Below are 24,821 nucleotides of genomic sequence, written 5' to 3'. Positions count from 1 at the left end.
TCATTCCGTATATATCTTGTTTTTCAGATACAGGTCCAAGTGCTCAGAAGTGAGCTGTGTAGAGACGGCGAAGATCTTTATTTTCTCTACTTTGTGTTTTGCTTAGAATCTCTCCACCTTTGTTTTGAAAAGATTATATTATGTTGAACTCTTTGGAACTTGCCTATAGAGGCTTTATTTCCTTTGGGAGAGATTAGGATGTACTGTTGTCTACTTTCATACTGTACCCTAGCCGGCCTAAACTTCGCGGGTCGCGACTAGCGGCTATTACTTATGTTATATATATCTCCGTTATCTATCTCTTAATCTCCTTTATGCCTTGTTCGTTTATCGCTTTCGCCTTCACAGTTTAACCTTTCGTTGTCGAAACGTGAGTGATACGTCTTCGCGTTTTATTTCTACTCTTTTCAGGCTTCTCGATTAATACTCCTTTCGAAATTACCTATATTTATATTAAAAATCCACCTGAGAGTCGTACCACCGTATCATTGACTTATGACTCGAGCATAAGAATTTGTTAGGGTTTACATTATGGTATCAGTTCGTCCTCGTGAGCGGGGATGGCTGCTTATGCTTCAATGCATACTCTGAGTCTGTGCCTGTGCTAGTTAGGGTATCTAACCGATCATCTAGCATGAAGTCCATAAGTGTACCTTTGGTACTTTGAAGCACTATACTTCCGATATTGAGACTGATCAACTTGATTCGATTGTTGGTGTGTATAAGAACCAGATGGCGCCCGTGGACCCGGTCGGAGACATGAGAGAGATTGTACTAGTACAGGAACCGGAAATCAACTCGAATAACCCGGCCTTATGGCGGCGTTGGAGAATATGGCTGCTATGCAGCCACTGCGGAGGCTCTTGGGCAACAGATAATGGCAATGGCAGAAGGGAAGCTCAGGGCCCGATGACTGGCAACTTTCTTAAAGGTTAATCCCTAAGTTCAAGGGCACCCGACTGAAGCTGATACTTGGTTTCAGGCCATGGAGCGAGCACTGCAAGTGCAGTTGGTGCCTGAAGAGCAGCGTGTTGAATTTGCTACCTATCTGCTCACAGGGGAGGCATCGCATTGGTGGCAAGGGGCTCGACGTCCTCCGGGATCCTATCACTTGGGATGCCTTCCAGGTGGAATTCTATAAGAAGTACTTTCCAAATTCCGCCAGGACAGCCAAGGAATTGGAGTTACTACAGTTGAAGCAAGGTGCTATGTCCGTATCTGAGTATACAATTTGAGAGCTTTAGGTTTTCCCGCATGTGTCAGGGAGTTCCGGGAGACTTCGAGGAATGGAAATGCATTAAGTTGAAGGAGGGCTCCGAAGCGACATCTTGAGTTCAGTGGGACCAATGGAGATCCGAACTTTTTCAGAGTTGGTGAAAGAGCAGAATTGCTGAAGAGTGTGTGAAAAGGAGGGTTACAGAGGAAGGAAGTCATGAGAGGGATTTGCACCAAGGGGTCGAGAGTTTAAGGATAGAGGATACATGCAACACTTTCCCCAAGGACGGAATAACTTTGCGACGAGTGAGGAGTCCCAAAGAAATGGTAAGGGAAAGCGGACATCGACTTCTTCTGATGTTTCGAGCTGTCAAAGATGTGGAAGTCATCACCCAAATAGGCCGTGCCGATTGGGATTAGGTGTATGTTATAAGTGCGGGTTATCAGGGCATGTATCAAGAAATTGCCAACAAGGAGAGAGTCAGGATGCGGGCCGATTGCAACAGTAAGATTGAGGTAATTATTATCATCAAGCTTAAAGGACAGTGCGTGATTTTATAATACCGCCTATACAGTAAAATTGGGAATGTCAAGCTTAATATTAGACTGAGAAGCAAACCGGATGGTCCGAGTAAGGAATTGCCTTAATACAAATGGATAAATGCCTATGATGTAAATGATTTTCTGTTGAGAATGATGTGTCGTGTTTGTTATGTAGTTGGTTGAATTCTAAATTTTTGGTAAAACGGATTGACCTGTGACTTTTAGTTCCTTGATTTAAATAGATAAGAAATGGTCCTAAATGATGGATTTAGAAACGTTGATTTGAAATGCTAGTCATACTAAGTTGTGGTTGGGTACTTGAGGAAATAAGTGATGGAGCTAATACTTGACGAGAAATTAAAGTGGCATAGCGGAAGCTTGCTAAAAGCGTTAGCATAGTATGGTAATAATAAGGAAAAGTGGGATATGATTAAAAATGCTTTATGCTTTGAGTACTTAAAAGTTTACTGAGCTTATACAGATACTGATTCTCGATAATTGGAATTAATTGCGACGGTGAGCCTTAATGGTTCTGAAATGGATGAGGAAATTATCATTTATGCGTAGTCGGATTTAGATGATGATTGAGTGCAAGTTGTCGTGTTCGAGAGATGGGTGCTATGATGTTTGGTCATGGTGACCTTGGATTTAGATTGAGGTTTATAATGATCGGTTTTGAAAGACGAATGTGAAAACCATTAAATTGCAATACTAATGCGGTACTGAGATTGGTTTGAGGGAACCCGTGACGGGTGGTAAACTCCAATTTTTAGGGAGGTGCTGTTGAAAATTCTCCCAAGAATTTGAAGGAGTGTTGGTTATATTTTTGAAAATGATTTTTGATCTGAGTAACTTCAACAAAAGAGATGTGTCTTGAAAGCTTTTATAGATTAGAGGAAAGCGGATTCTTAAGAATTTGTCAGCTTATTAGTCCAAACTCATTGAATTCTAAAAACGAAGAAAGCTTTGATTGATTATAGTGATGTGGGATGATGGCTATGATTAACGATGATGACAATATTATTGATGACATGATTTGAGATTTAATAGGGTGTGAGTTGATGAGACGATAAAAGTAAGGAACGAATGACCGAGATCCTCAAAGATAGAGAAATCAGAGCGCGGCAACGGAAGCGCGCAGAGTAAAAGGACCTTGGAACTGTTATGCGTTGGATATAACGGCAGACTACGCTCGCGTACTCGTAGTGATGGATGGAATTTTCGAGGGCGAAAATTTCTGTTAAGGGGGTAGAATGTAATACCCGGTCTAACCGAAATTAATTAAATAATGAGTAAGTAGGAGCGAATATGGTTGGAAGATTTGGCAATTGGAATTTGATGATTTCAATATGATATTTGGATTCAGTGAATTTTTCCGAGTCGGAAGACATAGTTTTCTGCGTAAAAGTGCGCAGTGGAATTTTGACCGGCAGTACCAGCTGAGACCTGTCTGGTACTGCAGCTGAGAAAGTTGATTATGAGTAAATAAGGTTAAGAAATGAGGAATTATAATTAGGGGAGGTAGAAATATTTGAAGTGATTTAGAGCGCTAATGTTAAAGGTTTTGGTCCAAAATTGGGCCAACGGACAAAAATAAGTGAATTGGGCCTAAATGGGCCCAACCCAACATATAAATTAGTTATGAGCATTTCAGCTCATTTTTACCCTAAAGAGAGGTTGGGGCGCTGAAATAGTGAAGAGAGAGAGAGAGAGAAAACCTAACTCTCTTTGATCACTGTACACGTTTTTGGGAAGTTTGTTGAAATCTGTGATTTTGGTGTTTAGGGATACTCCAACATGGATTCTAAGTGGGTTCTATCCCTACTTCATATGGGCTGAGGTAAGAAGTGCTCAAACCCTTGTGATTTATCATCTTTATGAGCCCTAGGTTGATGTATGTATATGATATGGTTATGTTAGTGTATTTGGTGATTTTGAGCACAATTGGAGGTTGGTATTGCTTGTGGAGCTTGGTGAGCTTGGAGCTAAGGGTTGGTGGAGACTATAGAAGAGGCTCAATTGATTTGGCTACAAGAGGTACGGTTTAAGTTTCATTTAAGTACCGTGTGGTTGATGAGAATTCCTAGGCTAGATGCCCCTAGGATTAAGTTTGGATTGTGTAAATGGTTGGTGCTAATATGCATAGTTGGTATGTAATGTGAAATTAATGATTGGATTGAGAATTGTGTTGCCTTGTATGTTTGGTGTATTGAAAATTGATGTATTGGGTAATGAGTATTAATTGTGGTTTATGCATTTAAATTGTGAAATTGGGCCGGAGGCCGTAAATTTTGGGCCGGAGGCAGGAAAGAGGTAAGGGAGGTAAGTTGATGTGTGCATTGTATGATGACACAAGTGATTGGATGAATTTCATATAATGAATATATGAATGATGGTTGTTATTGGATAATGAGGTTTGAGGAGTTGAAGCGTGGAAATTGGTAATTTGGGTGAAATTGTATAGATGAGGTATGTTGATTTTGGTTGAGATATTTATGTGGTATATGAGTATGATTATTGATGCCTTGATGGTATGATAATGCATGAGAGATATGTATTGTGATATATGCTTGAGAAATGATTAAGGTTGATTTGGGGGTGAAACCACGTGATAGTGAGTATGATATTGGTTATGAATAATGATGGTGATTGGAAATAGTATTGTTGAATTGGGATGAGGAAGTATGACAGTTGATATGTTTGTAATTTAGCCATTTGTTTGAAATGGGTAAGATGGTTATACGGTTTTGTGAATTGTGGTAAGTTAATGTATGAGTTGAGGAGGCTTGATGTTAATTTTGATATATTTTGACTGGTTTCAAAAGGGTAAATTGGCATGTTTGGTTGATTTTGAAAAGAGTTGAAAATGGCTTGTTTTGAAAATGGCACTTTGTGGTTTTATATGAAAACATGGTTTTTGGGTATACTTTGACTGGACATAACATGGACTACGGATCTCTGTTTTGTGCCAAGTCTGTTTAGAAATGAAATTGGATCCGGGATGTCCATGCCGTTCGAAGAACGGGTGAAAAACGATTTAAAATGAGGAAGTTATGTCCGTCGGAAGATTGGGGGTTGAATCTGTGAATTCTGCAGCTTTTAACTTAGAAAATTTTTAGCAGAATGACCCTCCACGCGTAGGCGCACTTGGCGCGTACGCGTCGTTCTTCAAGAAGGCACCATCCACGCGTGCGCGTGGTGTGCGCGTGCGCGTCGATGCGCTGCAACCATTGCCCAGCCATTTTCCCGAGAGTTGTGCCAGAGTTGTGCCAGTCTTGTGCTTGGGGCGCAAGTGTACCCACGCGTACGCGTGGCTGACGCGTACGCGTCATTGTCCATTTTTCAATACCGCGCGTCCGTGTGAATGGCGCGTATGCGCCGATGAGTTTTGTGGCCATCCACGCGTGTGCGTGGAGTACGCGTACGCGTGGCCCTGCTTTCATGCCAAAGTTGATTTTTGAGTTCTAAAAGCCAAATCTCATACTTTTAAGCCTCCGATCTCACCCCTTATGTATTAAAATCATTATGATATGCTTAGTAATGAGAAAGGAACTAGGGGATGTGGTAACTTGCGAGTGAAGCAAGGGGAAAAAGTTATGATCAATGGCGATCAACGATGATTATATGAGATATGGAGGATGACGGTAGGAGTACCGTGTATGCCATGAGCCGAAGGGCTATATTTATTGATAAATGGCTGGTTCCTGATTGGACCATGAGCCGGATGGCTGAGTTATTGCCGGGTCACGGCAAAGCCATTATTGATTATAGCTGAGAATAATTGCATACATGATTAATGAATGAATGTGTTAAATGGATAATAATGGAAGATGTTGAAATGTGATGTGTAACCCCGGGTAGTAGGCAGTGGCGTTGTCCACATGTGTAATATGAACTAGATTTAGTATCCCCTTACGTCAGATGCCTATTTATGGATTAGTGAGGATCTAGGCTGGATACTTGGTGAAAAGGAGTTTAGGATGCTTAGTGAGTTTTTATTGCAGTGCATTGTATTTATTTGGCACTTTTACCGTACTGGGAACCCATGGGCCCGGGGTTCTCATTCCGTATATATCTCTTGTTTTTCAGATACAGGTCCAAGTGCTCAGAAGTGAGCTGTGGTACGTCTGAGAGACGGCGAAGATCTTTATTTTCTCTACTTTGTGTTTTGCTTAGAATCTCTCCACCTTTGTTTTGAAAAGATTATATTATGTGTTGAACTCTTTTGGAACTTGCCTATAGAGGCTCTTATGTTTCCTTTGGGAGAGATTAGGATGTACTGTTGTCAACTACTTTCATACTGTACCCTAGCCGGCCTAAACTTCGCGGGTCGCGACTAGTGGCTATTACTTATGTTATATATATCTATCCGTTATCTATCTCTTAATCTCCTTTATGCCTTGTCCGTTTATCGCTTTCGGCTTCACAGTTTAACCTTTGGTTGTCGAAACGTGAGTGATACGTCTTCGCGATTTTATTTTCTACTCTTTTCAGGCTTCTCGATTAATACTCCTTTCGAAATTACCTATATTTATATATTAAAAATCCACCTGAGAGTCGTACCACCGTAATATCATTGACTTATGACTCGAGCATAAGGATTTGAATATTAGGGTGTTACACAACCCTACCTGAACGGATTGATCCGGGTTAGGTACGGTATATATTGCCAGCCCTAATTAAAATACCATCATTTTAATTTTCACCTTTTCTTGAATATATTTGATCCACATGAGAATAAAATTTGAGTAACAAAGTAAAAAGATTAAATTATCCTTACTCAACTAATCCTAATCTCCTTTTTCACTTTTCTCTCTTCCTCATTTCAAATTCAAACTAAACCCTAGTAGAAACACTTTCTCTACCCCTTCTCCAAATCTTATTGGTGTGTTTAACATGTTATGCCTTCTGTCTTTTTCCTTCACCAACTCTTTCTGTCCACTCCTATTATTGCAACCTGCTCATTGTGTGTCGTTAAACATGGAATTATACCTGCTAGATATGCTTATTGACACTGCTTTATTATGGCATTGGGGGAGCGGGTGTGTCTTTCAACTGGGTTTGTCAAGTTATTTGCCTTTACTTTCTGCTGTGTTAGGAAAAAAGGGACTGCCTTAAATAGAATGCCAGACACCAATAAAGTTATTTACTGGGATGCTATCTAACATTCTCCCTTGATCGGTTTACCTCTCATGTGCTCCTTCTGTAATCTTTTCGGTACGCAGTTCTTCTAACTCTTAAAGAATAAATAAAGAACATTTTTCTCTTACTTAATTACATATTAAATATTATTATTTATATAATACATCTCTATACAAACAATTATTTTTAAAGGAAAATTCTAGGGGGTTAGCAATTTTATTTAATTTCGGCCAGCATGTAATCCGTAGAGAGCGGTGAGTCATTTGATGAAATCTCACACCAATCTACCACCATTAAATCATCATTGATGATTATTTGATGCTGCCAATCATAAACATTGCTGGGCGCAAGCATTGTTTATTTTTAAATAATTTAATTCGTTTTCTTATTGAATAATATTTATTTACAATTATAATTTTGATGCCTGTGCTTGGCACGGGAGATAAAACTAGTTCAAACTAAACCCTAGTAGAGACACTTTCTCTACCTCTTCTCCAAATTCATGGAGGTTTCACCGGCATTGGCGCTGCTTCGCCGTCGATTCGAGTTTGCACGACTACCGCGCACGTCATTCTAGAGGAAAGATTCATTTCGATCTCTTTTTTGTTCATGTTCGTGTTCCATCATCTCGGTTCTCACCACCACGGCATGCTCACCGCCGTCACCGTGCCTTTGGTTGAATCCTTCTCATCGTGTGCTCGCGTCTGGACTCTCTCCTCTGTTTGTGATCGGCTGCTCGTACGTCCCTCGCCTTTGTGTCTGCTCGTGTCGTCGTTGCGCCTCTCTCCCCTCTCTCTCCTCGTGTCTCAGCAATAACCATCAAAGAGAGTTTAATTTATTTTTTGCAACTTTATTCATCTTTTTCAAGTACAGAATCTTCTTCTTCAACTAAAAATTTTAAACTGTTAGTACTGTAATTGGATTTTTGCTAGAATTTGTGGTTTGACAATGTTTATATTTAAATTTTTATTTTTATTTGTTATTTATTTATTTTTTATTGAACTCTATTTGTGCTATGATTTATTGATATGAGAATTTGTGTTAGGTTTAAAACATTTTGTCAAATAGTTGATTCATCGCTGTTAATTTTATTGTTGATTGATTTGTGATACTGAATAGAATATGTGGTTATATTAGATGCAAATGAAGTGTTTGAGCATAAATTCTGTATAATATTAGTCTATTTATATTGCTGTTAGTTTGCAGGATTCTTTTTTCTTTTTTGTACATTCAGGCATTTAATTCAAAGGTATAGCTGAGAGATTGGTATGTATATTATACATTATTGGATTAGTGACTTCCTTATCAATTTTCTTGTTCTGTTATAACTAGACTGGTATCTATATTGCTGATTTTTTGTTTCTATGAATGAGCTTTAAGATTGGTTATTTTTTGTTGATTGTTTTGCTTGCTGAATAAATCGAAGATTGAAAAATTTTTACTCGTAATTTTCATTACTTCGATTTTTTTGAATTAGCTCAATTTTACTGACAATGAAAAAAAAACATAGGAAATGATAGCTGAAATGTTTTTTTTTTATCTGCAATTGTTGTGCTTTTGACTGATTTGTTTATATTTGAGTTAAAAGCTTGTGTGTATTATGCATGAGCAATCATTTTGGTTTTTCAATGATTTATAGTTTTCACATTGGTGCCAAAAAATACCTCTTGGCCAAATAATCCTGTGGCATTAATTGTGTATTTGGTTCTTGTTTCTTCACACTTAAATAGGTTATTTATCTGCATAGTTGAGCGGATTGTAGCCTCTTTTGATTTTTTATTCTTTAATTTGTTGTATGAATGCATGTTGTTTTTACTTTGTCTAAAATATTTGATACATATAAACAACATTATTATTGTAAGAACTACTTTGTTTTCTTGTTACTTACAAAGGTATGTATTTTACACACGTGTGAAGTTGTGGAGCCCTCACCTAACTCTATGCAATGTTTTCCCTCAAACCTTCGAATTAAAATATTTGAACAACATTGTAACTTCTGTGTGAATGATGAAGAGTTTGTTTATTTTTGTTCTGATTTTTCTAATGGCCTCTTTTTCATACTTCAAATTGTCTTATTTGTGTTTTTTTTTTTTTATTAAACGGTAGAAAATAAAAGGAAATTCTCGACCTAATTCAAAGCAATCTAAGCATTGATGGACACCACACAAAAATGCAAAACTAATTGAATATTTGGTAGAGCTTCTAACTACTTCTTAGAAGTGTGATAATGGCACATTTAAATCTGGTTATGGAAAATATTTGAAAAAAATAATTCATCAAAAGATTTTTGGATGTGATCTTAACAACAACAACAACAAAGTCTTGTCCCACTAGGTAGGGTTGGCTACATGAATCAAACGACGTCATTGAGTTCTGTCATGTATCATGTCTACAAAGAAACTGTTTACATGTAGATCTCGTTTGACCACCTCATGGATTGTCTTCTTAGGTCTTCCTCTGTCTCTCACCCCTTGTCCATCTTCCATCTCATCCACCCTCCTGACTGTGTGTTCTGTCAGTCTTTTTCACACATGTCCAAACCACTTGAGACGCGATTCTACCATCTTTTTCACAATGGATGTTATTCCAACTCTCTCTCTTATATCCTCGTTCTTTATTTTATCCAATCGCGTATAACCACTCATCCATCTCAACATCTTCATCTCTGTCATACTCAACTTATGTTCGTGCTCCCCTTTGGCCGCCCGCACTCCATACCATAAAGCATAGCCGGTTTTATAACAGTGCGATAGAATATACCTTTAAGTTTTAAAGGTACTTTTTTGTCGCATATAAAACCAAATGCACTCCGCCATTTTGACCAACCTGCTTGGATATTATGATTTACATCCTGTTCAATCTCTCCATTATCCTGTATGATGCACCCAAGATACTTAAAACTTTTAACTTTTCGTATGATGTTTTCTCCAATCTTCACCTCTATATTAGGGTTTTCCCTTCTCAAACCGAGCTTACATTCCATATATTCTGTCTTGCTATGACTTATGCGCAGACCATACACTTTTAGAGTTTTTCTCTATAAGTCTAACTTCTTATTTAGGTCTTTTCTTGACTCTCCCATAAAGACGATATTATCAGCAAAAAGTATGCACCTTGGCACAGGCTCTTGGATGTACTCTGTGAGTACTTCCAAGACTAATGTAAAAATGTATGGACTTAAGGATGATTCCTGGTGTAATCTTATACCAATAAAAAATTTCTCTGTCACACCACCTTAAGTTTTTACACTAATTTTAGCACAATAATATTTTTGATTCATGTCATGGGGATTCAACTATTTATGTTAATTGTCGAAAATCTAATATAATCTTCTTCCTTTATCCGGGTTTAGAATCTTAATAAGATATAATTTTTTTAACATAATACTTGTTTCTTTTTTCATTTATAATTATATAGGTATGTTATAATTGTATAATTTGTTAATTAGACATTCTGATTCTATTTATTATTAGACTAAACGAAATATTGTTTTGTATATATCTATATTACTAACTTACTGCATCATGTTATGGTTAATTACAAGGTAACTAGTCACTACTATTGTGTCATGTGGTCGGCTTTTTGGTATTGGTAAATTAATTATTGGCTTCATTTTGGGTCTGACAACATAGTAACTAGAGTTTGCCCTGTAATGATTTCCATGAAACTTTAGAATGTCAGTACAATTCGGCTTAGAAAAATGTTACTCTGTATATTATATATATAGAATGGAATATAGAATATTATATTAATTACTTATCCGATAAATCCTTTGAATTAAATAAACAATTTGTTGCTTTAAACATGTAAATTTTGTTTATCTATCAAATTTTTAGAATAATAAATTATTTATAAGGAGAGAGTGTAAATACTAAATAGAAAGATAATCATTATTGCATAAGACATTAGATAGATAGGTTATTTTTCAACCGCAACTCAAGCAGTTGCTATTATGAAAGTTAAGTGCGAAGTAAATTTGAGTGATCAGTGAATGAAAATATTCAAGTAAATTTGGAAGAAATATTGAATATTATAGTATCTTATCACTCAAAATTTTACGCTTAAGTCGTAAATCAAATGTGGTGAGATGCTATAACTTCTAAAAATTAAATACATACATATATAATAAGGATGATATATCTAAGAACCTTAAAAGAAAAAGATACGATCAAAACAAATCAAAGATTTGTATCGCTCACAAAAAATGATAAGATAAAAAGTTTATACAAAAAGGTAAAAGATATATATATAAATATAGAGTTCTAACGGATAATATAATCAAGTTATAGACTTGACCTGCGAAGACAAGGCCGGCTAGAATATATAGATACAACCCAACTTAAATCAAAAGACAAAATACCAAACCTAATTCTCCAAAATCAACCTCTGGGAGGGATAAAACATGTTCTTATACAAAATCGAAGAAAAAGCTCATATATATCTATATACATAGTATAAAAAGCCCCAAAAAGATAAATCTTTGCTTCCAAGAAGCAAATCCAGCACGCTCAGCGAGGCGCGTCATGTCCTGCATCTGAAAAACAATAATATGTATGGAATGAGAACCAGAAGTTCTCAACATGGTAAAGGTGCCCACATATATAATATATAAGGTCCCAAGAAAGCCAAATGTATTTTTAGAACTCCAACTCTCAGATTATAAAACGTAAAGATTTAAAACGAAAAAAAATCATAAGTGGGGTGGTCCTCTAAGGTTCTAAACTTAACCAAAACTTTATTCTAACCCTCCATCATCTACTTTCCTCCAAAACCTCTAACTCTGGTGGAACTGCACAAACAAACAAGAAGACAATGACAAACACAATTAGAATACAAATAATGCAGATAGCACGAATAACAGTTAAGCATATTAAAGTCATATAGGCATTCCCAATTAGAGCAAAAGCAAGCAATTCAAACATATGCATATGATGCATGTCTGTTCTATGACTGATGAGTCTCATCTGTCGGTTATCAAGTCAACCCAACAAGTCCAGCTGCTAAACCCTAGATTGTCCCCCGTCGTGCATCTATCCCCAAGAGTCTATGCATAAATTTTTCTCATATATTAAAAATCTGCTCATTGGGGGTATCCTTCCCAGGAATTTATACGTACCCGGTCACCCTTACAACATAGGGTCAATAGAGTATCGAGTCTCAACTTGGAATACGTGGTGGCAAGCCACTGCTCTTTACCCAGAGAATCTCGTATCCTAAATAAAATAAGTGCAAAAGCCTCATTATCATTCATATTCATTCATAATCATTCATTTTAGCTATAACAACACATATAAATCATATATTTTAACTTTTTATACATAATTCATCATAACCCAGAGCAAGTGGGACAAACCACACTCATGCAACTACTCGAGGAGCCTCTATACTAACCAACCTAGAGCAAGTGGGGCGAAACCACAACCCTTGCGTCTACCCAGGAGGTACGTTCTCATATGCCCAAGAGAAATAAAGGAGGGGATCCTAACCTCCCACCATCTTGTTGGAAGCAATTTTACAAAACCAAGAGGAACAAAGAAGGGGATCCTCACCTTCTACCATCTCCTGGGGTCGAACTTTCAAGAAAGAGTGCTCAGATGAAACATTTATTCCTTTCTTTAATTCGTTTTATAATATATATATATAATGCAAAACTCTCACTAAACCACCCTAGTTAACCTACTCATAGTACTTTGTAATCATAAGTCACCGGCCGTAAATATTAAACAGAAATAACCTCTTTTATCCTATCGATTATACCCTTACTCATCCTAAAGCTTAAATACTAACTATCATACCTTAAAAGCAATTATAGAGGTTTGAAAAGTTATAGGAATGGTTCAAAAATTCAAAAATTCACCTTTTAGAAAATAGGAGTTCTGCGTACGTGTCACTCTATCTGCGTATGTGGAAGTGCAACTTTGGACTGTCTCGCGTACGCGTCACTGGTCCGCGTACGCGAGCCTCTCAAACAGCAAGCTCTCCCCGCGTCGCATGCCATATGGTCGCATACGCGACTTTGAAAATGGGCATCCCGCGTACTTGTCACCACTCCGCGTACACGAACTACACAGAATAGGTAAAAAGCTATTAAGTCCATAAATTCAGTTTTTTGCGCCTAACTTCTGACATTCATAACCTCTTCTACAAAACTCCAATTCCCATGCAATTTATACCATTTCAAAGCTTTTGAAATGTTCTTTAATCTGAAACAAATTTCATTCAAAACCTAAATCCGAGGTTAAAGTTATAGACTGTCGAAGTTGGTTAAAAAGAAAGCTTTACAAAATATCACCAAACCACAAGTTTTTCAAATTCTCAATTCCAAAACCCTTATTTCCTAATCAAAACAGCACCAAACATGTCCAAATTCATATCTTTTTTAACTGTTTCACAACATACCAATTATCCAATTTTAGCAATTCCAACCCAAATGATTCTTAATCAATACCACACAATTCATTATTCATCAACATACATATATCATTATCACCACTCAAAATCATCATCAATCCTCATAATCATCATCCACATCAATCATCATCTCATGCTCATAATAAATTAACTTTTTCACCAAAATTACTAAACCTTAACAAGTTCACATAATTCAATCTATCCTATGGTCAACTAACCTAAATTTTAATGCAATATTATATCTTAACTATGAGAAACCAAAACCATATCTTGGTCAATTTCTTCCTAAGTTCAAAAACACCAAAATTTAAGTTCCAAGATTCTCAATTAACTCCAATAATTCCGGCCACCAAGGGTTTGTTCCAAGAGCTCCAATTCACCAATTCAAATTCCAATTTAACATAAATTCAATCTAATTCATACAATTCACTAAATTGGCACTAGGGTACACAAAATTGGACAAACCACAAGTGTTTAAAATTTTTTTACCTTATCAATTGATGATTAGAGTATAATCCAATAATATCCAATGTTAAATTGCACCGAAACCACCAAAATCATCAAAATCACTAAAAGCTCAAACCAATTTGTTGAGAAAAAGGGAACAGAGAACTGGGAGCGAATTATAGAGAGACTTACCATTTAGGTTAAATAAAATTAAAGAGGACTCCGAGATGAGCGCGTGGTTACAAACAACTCGTCAATTAGAGTTTCGAATTGAAAATTATGGACAAATGAGTTGGGAGTGAATAGTGCTCTTCCAAGGGTTTTGCTTCCCTTCAACCCACCGTGCTTCTCACTCTCTTCAATGTTTAATGAGCTGAAAGCTCATTGTGGGTGATTAAATGGGTTGGGCTTAGGCCCAATATAGGTCCGGTTTCAATTGGTTTAGTTCGTTAGCCTAATTTTGGGTCAAAATTTTTAAAATTAGTGTCAAAATTTGTATTTTAATTATTTCTACCTCCTTAAACTGTAAATTTTTTATTTTTTAATTAATTATTAATTTATAAATTATTTATTTATTAATTTCGTGGATTTTACAAATATGAAGGTGATTTTTAAATACGTAAGCAATTGACTCTAATTCATGTACATAATTCACTTATTGTTGATTCTACTGTTGTGTACAAAAATAAATAGTCTTTTATTGAATTGTTTATTATATTTTAGGAGCCTCCAACTCTTAGTGTTTCTGTTGTTCCTGGTATTTTTACTGCTTCTAGTGTTTCTGCTGCTCTTAGTTTTTCATTTATTAGAAAAAGAAATAAAAGAAAAAGAGAGAGCAAAAGTAACGCTTAACATAGTAGCAAAATCAATTAGAAATATGAGAAAGAAGAAGTTGTGCACAGAATGAAGCTAATGGCACTGTTGAGAGATGTTCCTGATTTGGGTGTTGAAGATAAAATGAAGGCTTTCTTATCATTGTAAGGGACAATAATCTGATCGACATAATGTTCTAATTTCAACTAGAAAAATTTTTATCATTTCTGAATAAATTGATTTAAATTTTGCTATTTTTGAATTTTTATGGATTATATTAGATTATCAATTTTAAGTTCTTAACACATGTTTAAAAATGTTGAGATTTGTTTTGTATAAGTTCAAATATGAATTATGAGACGAATTAAGGATTATGAAATTTTTGAAAATTTAGATAAGTATTTTATGTTAATTTAATTGTGATATTTTTTATTAAGGATATTTTAGTAAATTTAATTGTGATAATGTTAATTTTAATTAAACATATTTGTTAACAGCGTATTTTTGTAAATTTATTATTAGAGATATTTTTGTAAATTCAAAAAAAAATTCAATGTAAAAAATAATAATATTTAATTAGATTTATATTTAATTTTTTAAGAAAAATAAAAAAATTTGATATTAGGGATATTTTTGAAAAAAAATAAATTTTTTATCTAAAAATGATTATATTAAATTTATCTTAAAATATATTTATATGTAAATTTTTTATGTATTTATTAAGTTTAGTCATTAATTTTTTTTAATTTGAATAAGTAAGGGTAATTTTGATATATTATATAATATAACCAAAAAATTTAAATCTAATCAAACAAAAAATTATTCATTTCCATAAATATTATACAAGATTTTAAAGTATTAGATTTTGTAAACCAAATATAGAAATGTTACATGCCAAGTAACCTCATTCTTAGACATTGTATATTTTTAAGAATGAAAACTAATATTGAGATTTACTTTTTAAATGAGATAAATATAATAAAAAAATATTTATAAAAAATAATTATTTATTTAAATAAATAGGATCGGACTACTTATATATTAAACAGAAATGAGAGGACTACTTTTTTTAATAGACTTTAACTCTTTTTTTTTTTTGACCTGATCAAAATTCTATAAACAACTAATATTTAAACTAAACACATCCTAAAAATATACTACATGGAGAAAAGGAAAACAGATTCAAATATTTTTGAGAAATCCAAGCCAAAAAAAACTATATAAGTAGGTGTTAGAGTGAAAGCCAAACGATGAAGTCTAAAAATGAGCAGAGTATGCTAACATAAAAGTATTTTGTATATTTATCAAAGCGGAGAAGAATTCGGTGGAATTTAAAATTACGTACATGACATATTTTTAAAAATTTTGTTAGATAAACAATAATTTTGTAAATAATATAAATAATAAATTTTAAAATTAATTTAATAAAATAAAAATATACGGCATTTCAAATTATCTATCTAAATTTTAATATTAAGATAATTATCTTATATATCTATTATTTACATTATTTAATATTTTTATTATCTACCTATATTTTTTTATTTTTAAATATAATAGCCAATAGTAACTGTGGTTATCTAATATCTACTTCAAAGTTGAACCATCAACCATCTAATCGGTGGAAAAATATGAAAGCCTAGTAGGAATATACCCCATGCCATACGGCAATTAACAATTCCCCAGTGCGTAGATTCTACTTTAGCATACCTACTTACACACGTCTTAGCATCATTTTTGTAATCGTAATTAAGTTATAAGACGCATAATCACGTCAACACTATTACACGACAAAATCTTTCATTCTTATCAACTTTACTTGATAAAATTATTTCTTCTAATTGCCACTTAATCGTTAAATAAATGTCTTGTTTGAAATTTGTCATGTGTCGGCAAAGAAATACACGGTGCGAGGAACCATTGAAGGGGTTAAATATTATAGTAACCGAATAATGCAAATTACGTTGGCCAATAAACTCTATAAGCTTGCATTATTTAGGTCAGTCTCCCAAATAACTACTAAGGAGTTTGGACTATCCTGTTTCTGCCAGTACGTGTATCTAAACTCTTATCTCAATCCCTAGAACTTGTTTTGTGTCTTTATACAATGACAAATCTAAAAAATTTTGATAGTAAAAATAAAATATATATGATAATTTTTATAATAAAAATATTATATTTATATAAAAAAATTAGTTATTAAATTTATATATAAATATATATTATTTAATTTATTTTTAATATGTATTTTATATAAGTAATTATTTTTTATGTATATATAACATAATTATTGGTACAATTATATTTTGTTATTATAAAATATGATTAATTTTTAAAATATCTAATTACAAATTAAAAAATTAAAATAGTAGTTTAAATAATAACATATAATTTAGAATTTTATTTTTTTATATTTTAAAAAGATTGAATAATTTTTCATCGATAATATAATTAAAATATCTCTTTTTTTATATATATGTTGTTAAACAATTATTTAAAAACATTTAAAACCCACCTTTTATACAATAGCTCTAATTTTAATGATATTTATAGTTGAAAAAGTTCATTCAATTAGTGTAATCGTTATGAAAAAAAATTAAAACTAATTTGAAAAGGAAAAAAATACTAATGGATAGATAATATTCTTTCAAGTCGATTTGTAAGAAAGAATACCAATGCCATTTAAATTTGAGAATTTATAATTATAATGCATATCTAATATAAAAATTTTTAAATTGACTATCAAATGTCAAATATTGAATAAAAAATTATTATAGAATCAAATTTAATAATTTAATGGGGATAAATAAATATTATTATGATGTACTATTCAAAAAAATTTCAAATTGTAGTTGGGGCGCTTACTCCCACTGCAATATAATTAGATCCGTCCCTACTGTCTTATAAATTTCTATTTCAGATGTTCAAATAATAATTGAAAATCAAGTTAATTTAAAACCACAAGTCAAATCTCAGCATATTTTCTCCTCCCCTGCTTCACTTTCTCTTCGTGTGTTATTTCATTATAATTTGTGTTAGTTTTTTTGAATTTCTGTGTTGATTTTAAAAAATTTTGTATATTGTTTTCGCAGAATGTTTATATTAATTCTAAATTTTTGTTGTGTTGAGTTGAATTTTCTTTTAAAAATAACCTTTTTGGAACTTAAAGACTTGGTCACACAAATTTGTTTACCTGATCATATAAATGGTTGAAAATGAAGCAGCCACTTTGTTCTCTCAAATTCTAAGCTTACCTTCTGAAAAGCATATAGATCTTACATTGTCACGTACAGGAAATTTTGATTAGCGAATGATAAAAAAAAAACGACAGAAACAAGAACAGAATATTCGCTCAAATTATAAAACATGCTCAGAACAAGTGTCAACCACAATAATAACTCGTCATATTCTTCAAGTTCCCATGAATCTTGTAATTGGTAACATGAAGGACCATGAGACTTGCTGTAATGTCAACCAACTTCCTTAGCGATCCATGTCCCAAAAAGGCAAAAAATCCATAAAGATAGATTATAGCCATTTTAATTATTTTTAGCTGGGAATTTCTTGGTAGAATCAAGATTGGATACCATTCTAGCAACCTTGGTGAATATTTTCCGGAATTCGGCAAAACAATGAAGTTCCAGAGATAATTTGGGAATTGAACAGTATTCTATTCATAATTCGTATTCCACAATTGCACAAACATTGAAAGGGGGTGTGTCAGCTCAGTGGAATAAAACCACTAGCATAACAAACTAATCTGTTTAATCTCTAGGATTACTAGCTACTACTTGGTAAGGGGCAGCAATCAATACATGCTTATCAACAAGAATAACAACATGGAAGCCCATCTTGTACAATGAGTAACAGACATCTGCAGATTCTTTCTCTTTTACAATGTTTTTGACTAGTTAATATGGGAAACCATAAAATAAAAAAGTCCGGTCTAGTACAAAGCATCTCACGTTAAGCCACGTCCAGAGGGTGTGTAATGTAGGCAGTTTAATCTGATATAAGTATCCATGGCTGAATCCATAACCTGAACCCATGACTTTATATCACATAGAGACAATTCAACCATTGATCCAAGGGTACCCTTCAAACCACAAAATTCAAAATAGCTTTAAAATATAGGAAATGTACCATCTCATTCCAGGTAGTCACCTCTCTTGTGAATTTCTAAGGACTATCTCTCAGAAGGATGCACCAATAAACAAATGAAGCTAAGCCCGACAAATCATAAATGTCTACAAATACGGTAACAAGATCTTTCATGGAAGAAGCATACAAAGAAGAGCAAAATATCTGGAATGGTCGAAGTGTGTTATTGTGACTCTACTATCATTTCATTCATAAACCTTTAAGTTAAAAGGATATTTGGACTGAAGAGTGAAGACACTTGTTTAAGCTCAAGTATAGGATATTTGGATTAGCAAGTGATAAAATGACCAACAGAAGAGAACACAATTATAGAATGCTGATAACAAAATCTGCTAGATAACTCAACAAGCAGTGAATTCTTCCTATTCGAAAAATAAAAGAGAATCAGTGAATTCCAGCAAAATCCTCTTGAGCATCAAAAAATATTTAATGCTTTACTTTCTTTGCCATATCTGCTCCATTCCACTGAACTAACCCGCGTTTCTTCGTCTCTCGCTTGACATTACTCAACCCACTCAAAGCCCCATTTTTCACTTGATCTCCTTTCTTCATCTTCAAACTCACCAAGTCACGACCGTTATCATTATCCGCATGCTCAAAATCATCACTACCTAACTCATCTTTGCTATGATCCTCGCCAAGGTCACTATCCATATACCTCCCCTTTTTCTTCTTCCTCTTCTTCTTCAATTCCTCCTTCTCCATAGCCTCTCCTTCACTGTCTCCTCCCTCAATCCTCAACCTCACATCCGGAACAGCCTGATAAACCGGCAGTGCCAGCGACTCCAACAGCTTCACATGAAACGACCTCACATTCTTCCACTTCCTCGGCACAGCATCCACAATTCCCTCAATTGCGGCGGTCACATTCGCCACGACCTCCTCCCTCGCCATCGCCACCTTAGCGACCCTGACAACGCAACAAGTCCCATTCCCAACAGAAAACAACGCCGAGGAATACGCCTTATCAACCTGCTCCTTCCAATTCCCCTTCTTCAAATCCAAGGGCACCGGAACCTTCTTCTTCTTCAAGAATTGCTTCCCCAACAGCCTCGGAAGAAGAGGAACCACCCTCCTATCCGCGAAGAACAAGTCGTATGAGTCGCATAGCTTCCGCTTTGCCTCAAATGGCTTGTAATCGGAGGCGAGCTTCGAGAGCTTGAGGACCTTCGAAACGGCGACCTTCTCAGCCTGGATCTTAGATTGGGCTTGGGCCTTCGTGAGGCCCGATTTGGGCCTGTCGTCGACGATGAGGCAGGTTTCAGAGGAAGGGGAGATGAGCGTATAGGGTAGAGGAATCTTGAGTGGGGTTACGTTAGTGTGATCCTTTTGGGGTATCTTCTTGAGGGTGAGTACGAGGTAGATAAATTCCTCGTCGTTGTCGAAGAGTTTTTGGGGTTTGGCGGTGGAATTGGATTTGCGCCATTTGAAGAGTGCGTCGATTGCTTTCTGAATGGTTTCGGTTGATACCATGCTTTGAGTTGGAGGGTTTGCCGGAGAAGCCATTGATGGCGGAACAGTGAGAATTGGGGTTTAAACCTGCACAAGAGGGGTGGAGAAGGGTTTTTGTTTTCACTAGGGTTTTTTGAACAAGAAGAGGTGGAATTCTGGAATATTAAAAGAACCTGAACGACGTCGTTTTGATTTGTGAACGTATACTTAAACTCGAATCAAATAGGTTAACGTACTGTTGTAAAATAAAAGATATATAAAATAAAAATGTATAAATAGAAGACTCTAATATTAAAATAATTAGCTCAATAATAATTTATATATATATATAATAATATTATATGTTGTAATATATATATAGAGAAAGGAGTATAAAAAGTAAATAAAAAGAGAATTGCATAAGTATATATATATAAAGATAGAAAGGAATATAAAAAGTAAAGAGAGATAGAATAGCATTTGCTTTTGTTTTATTATTATTTTTTTCTTGTGTATAATACTCAGAGGCGAGTAGCTTTTCAAGATCATATTAAATAGTAGTCATCCTTGAGAAACTACACCTTATAGAAAATGGGCATCCACGTAAGGTGTGATAGTATCCTTATCACAACACTCCATTTTGGATGACCATTTAGGATTATTGCCTCGTTAAAAGAAAAACCCAGTGGAAAAAAACCTTAGTGAAGGAAAAAGAGTACAATATCCTTTAGTGATGCGGACTGCCTCATTAAAAACCTTGTCAAGAAAAACCCAAAGGGAAAAAACCTGACCAAGGAAAAAAGAGTACAGTCTCCCCCTCTTGCCGACATCATTTAATGTCTTGAAAACGACGCATTCCAATCTCATGTACCAATCTTTCAAAGGAAGATTTTGGGAGTGACTTTGTAAATAAATCTGCCAGATTGTCACTTGAGCGGATCTGTTGGACATCAATTGTCCCTTGATTTTGAAGATCATGAGTGAAGAAGAATTTGGGAGAAATATGCTTTGTTCTATCACCTTTGATGTATCCACCCTTAAGTTGAGCAATGCATGCTGTATTATCTTCAAACAGGACAGTTGGAGATATCTTATGATCAATCAGTCCACATGATAACAGAATATATTGAATCAGACTCCTCAGCCAAAAACACTCGCGACTAGCTTCATGAATTGCTAGTATTTCAGCATGATTAGAGGAGGTTGCTGCTATAGTCTGTTTCGTGGACCTCCATGATATAGCTGTACCCCCATATGTAAACAAGTATCCTGTTTGAGATCTCCCTTTATGTGGATCAGACAAGTATCCGACATCTGCATAGCCAACTAGTTGTGACTTGGATCCATAGGGATAAAACAACCCCATATCAATCGTTCCATGAAGATATCGAAAGATCTGTTTGATTCCACTCCAATGTCTTCTGGTTGGAGAGGAACTATATTGATGAGCGGATAATTTATACGCTTTTTTGCATTGTTTTTAGTATGATTTAGTTAGTTTTTAGTATATTTTTTATTAGTTTTTAGTCAAAATTCACTTTTCTGGACTTTACTATGAGTTTGTGTGTTTTTCTGTGATTTCAGGTATTTTCTGGCTGAAATTGAGGGTCCTGAGCAAAAATCTGATTTAGAGACTGAAAAGGACTGCAGATGCTGTTGGATTCTGACCTCCCTGCACTCGAAGTAGATTTTCTGGAGCTACAAAAGCCCAATTGGCGCGCTCTCAATGGCGTTGGAAAGTAGACATCCTGGGCTTTCCAGCAATGTATAATAGTCCATACTTTGCTTGAGATTTGATGGCCCAAACCGGCGTTGCAAATCAGCTTCAGAATTCCCAGCGTTTAACGCTGGAACTGGCATAGAAATTGGAGTTAAACGCCCAAACTGGCATAAAAGCTGGCGTTTAACTCCAGAAAGAGTCTCTACACGAAAATGCTTCAATGCTCAGCCCAAGCACACACCAAGTGGGCCCGGAAGTGGATTTTTCTGTCATTTACTCATTTCTGTAAACCTTAGGTCACTAGTTCACTATTAATAGGATCTTTTGACATTGTATCTGTACCTGATGACACTTTACACGTTTCTTTGTGTAACTTCCATGGCATGAGTCTCTAAACCCCATGGTTGGGGGTGAGGAGCTCTGCTGTGTCTTGATGGATTGATGCAATTACTACTGTTTCTTATTCAATCGTGCTTGCTTCCGTTCTAAGATATCACTTGTTCTTAACCCGGATGAATGTGATGATCCGTGACACTCATCATATTCTCAACTATGAACGCGTACCTGACAACCACCTCCGTTCTACTTTAGATTGAGTAGATATCTCTTGGATTTCTTAATCAGAATCTTCGTGGTATAAGCTAGAACTGATGGCAGCATTCAAGAGAATCCGGAAGGTCTAAACCTTGTCTGTGGTATTCTGAGTAGGATTCAATGATTGAATGACTGTGACGAGCTTCAAACTCCTGAGGGCGGGGCGTTAGTGACAGACACAAAAGAATCATTGGATTCTATTCCGGCCTGATTGAGAACCGACAGATGGATAGCCGTGCCGTGACAGGGTGCGTTGAACATTTCCACTGAGAGGATGGGAGGTAGCCACTGACAACGGTGAAACCCTTGCATACAGCTTGCCATGGAAGGAGTCTTGCGTGCTTGAAGAAGGAGACAGTAGGAAAGCAGAGATTCAGAAGATGAAGCATCTCCAAAACCTCAACCTGTTCCCCATTACTGCAAAACAAGTACTTATTTCATGATCTTTTGCTTTTCACAATCAACCCTGATAATTATTGATATCCTGACTAAGATTTACAAGATAACCATAGCTTGCTTCAAGCCGACAATCTCCGTGGGATCGACCCTTACTCATGTAAGGTATTACTTGGACGACCCAGTGCACTTGCTGGTTAGTTGTGCGGGGTTGCAAAAGTGTGATTGCAATTTCGTGCACCAAGTTTTTGGCGCCGTTGCTGGGGATTGTTCGAGTTTGGACAACTGACGGCTTATCTTGTTGCTTAGATTAGGACTGTTTTATTTTTGTTGGTTTAGAGTCTTTTAGTTGAGTCTAGTTTCATATTTTAAGTTTGGTGTCAATTGCATGCTTTTGCTTTTCTTTTAATTTTCGAATTTGCATGTCCCTAGTCCCTTTTTGATCCTTAAAAATTCTAAGTTTGGTGTCCTCTTTGTGTTTTTCCCTTAAAAATTTTCGAAAATTAGTATTTGATTTTCTAAAAATTTTAAGTTTGGTGTCATTTTGTTATTTTTCTCTCTCCTCATTTCAAAAATCAAATCTTTTTCAAAATCTTTCTAATTGACTAATTGATTCAGTTTTCAATTTGCTTTGATCTTATTTTCTTTTAGTTTTCGAAATTTGATTTTATTTTCCATTTATTTTATTTTATTATTTTCGGTCAAAAAAAAAATAATAATAATATTTATCTACTTGCAATCCATATCATATTCCCTTTATCCATCATGGACCTAAGTGGAATTGAGCAGTCCAGAAGGACTCTGGGGTCATATGCTAACCCCATTACAGCTGCATATGGGAGTAGCATCTGTACACCTCCCATCAAAGCAAGCAGCTTTGAGCTAAATCCTCAACTCATTATCATAGTGCAGCAAAATTGCCAGTATTCCGGTCTTCCACAGGAAGAACCTACTGAGTTTCTGGCACAGTTCTTACAAATTGCTGACACAGTACGTGATAAAGAGGTGGATCAGGATGTCTACAAACTATTACTGTTTCCATTTGCTGTAAAAGATCAAGCTAAGAGGGGGTTGAATAACCAACCTACAGCAAGCATAAAGACATGGAAACAGTTTTCAGACAAATTCCTGAATCACTTCTACCCTCCAAGGAGGATGACACAGCTAAGGCTGGACATCCAAGCCTTTAAACAAGAGGATAATGAATTCCTTTATAATACCTGGGAGAGGTACAGAGGTATGCTAAGAAAATTCCCCTCTGAAATGTTTTCAGAGTGGGTGCAGTTAGACATCTTCTACTATGGGCTTACAGAAAAGGCTCAGATGTCTTTAGACCACTCAGCTGGTGGATCTATACACATGAGGAAGACAATTGAAGAGGCTCAAGAGCTTATAGACACTGTTGCTAGAAATTAATATTTGTATTCTAGCAATGAGTTCTCTCCAAAAGAGGAAGTCCTGGCAGTAGCCACTGATCCTAATCCTCAAGAACAGATGATAGAGCTTAATCAACAATTACACCTGATGACAAAATAGTTAGCAGAATTTAAAGAGATGCTCCATGAAACTAAAATTGCTAACAAGAACATAGAACTGCAGTTGAATCAAGCAAAACAGCAGATATCTAAACAGATAACAGAAGAATGTCAAGCAGTTCAACTGAGGAGTGGGAAGACATTGAATAACACTGCTCAAAGCAGCAAAAAGCCAAATAAGGAACAATTGACAGAGGATAACCAAACCACTGTCTAAAATCCCTCTGAGGACAGCAAGAGCCCAGAGAGGAGTACTGTTGGCGTTCAAACGCCAGAAAGGGGAGGAAAACTGGCGTTAAACGCCCATTCCCTACCCAGTTCTGGCGTTCAAACGCCAGAAAAGGGAGAGAAGTTGGCGTTAAACGCCCAATCTTCACCCATTCCTGGCGTTCAGACGTCAAGGGAGGATCAGA

At 35.4% G+C, this 24,821-nt stretch overlaps 1 protein-coding gene across 1 annotated transcript; it reads right to left on the bottom strand.

Annotated features, from left to right (window-relative positions):
- Positions 1-18,215: 18,215 nt before the first annotated feature.
- Positions 18,216-20,344, bottom strand: LOC130940609 (uncharacterized). Its single transcript, XM_057868807.1, has one exon. It carries the CDS (start codon positions 20,236-20,238, stop codon positions 19,159-19,161), a length of 1,080 nt encoding a protein of 359 aa, XP_057724790.1. The 5' UTR covers positions 20,239-20,344; the 3' UTR covers positions 18,216-19,158.
- Positions 20,345-24,821: the final 4,477 nt, after the last annotated feature.

This window comes from Arachis stenosperma, chromosome 7 (genome assembly GCF_014773155.1).
Source record: "Arachis stenosperma cultivar V10309 chromosome 7, arast.V10309.gnm1.PFL2, whole genome shotgun sequence".
Lineage (NCBI taxonomy): Eukaryota > Viridiplantae > Streptophyta > Magnoliopsida > Fabales > Fabaceae > Arachis > Arachis stenosperma.
The sequence above is the reverse complement of the archived record's forward strand: the minus strand, read 5'-3'. Positions and strand labels throughout refer to the sequence as shown.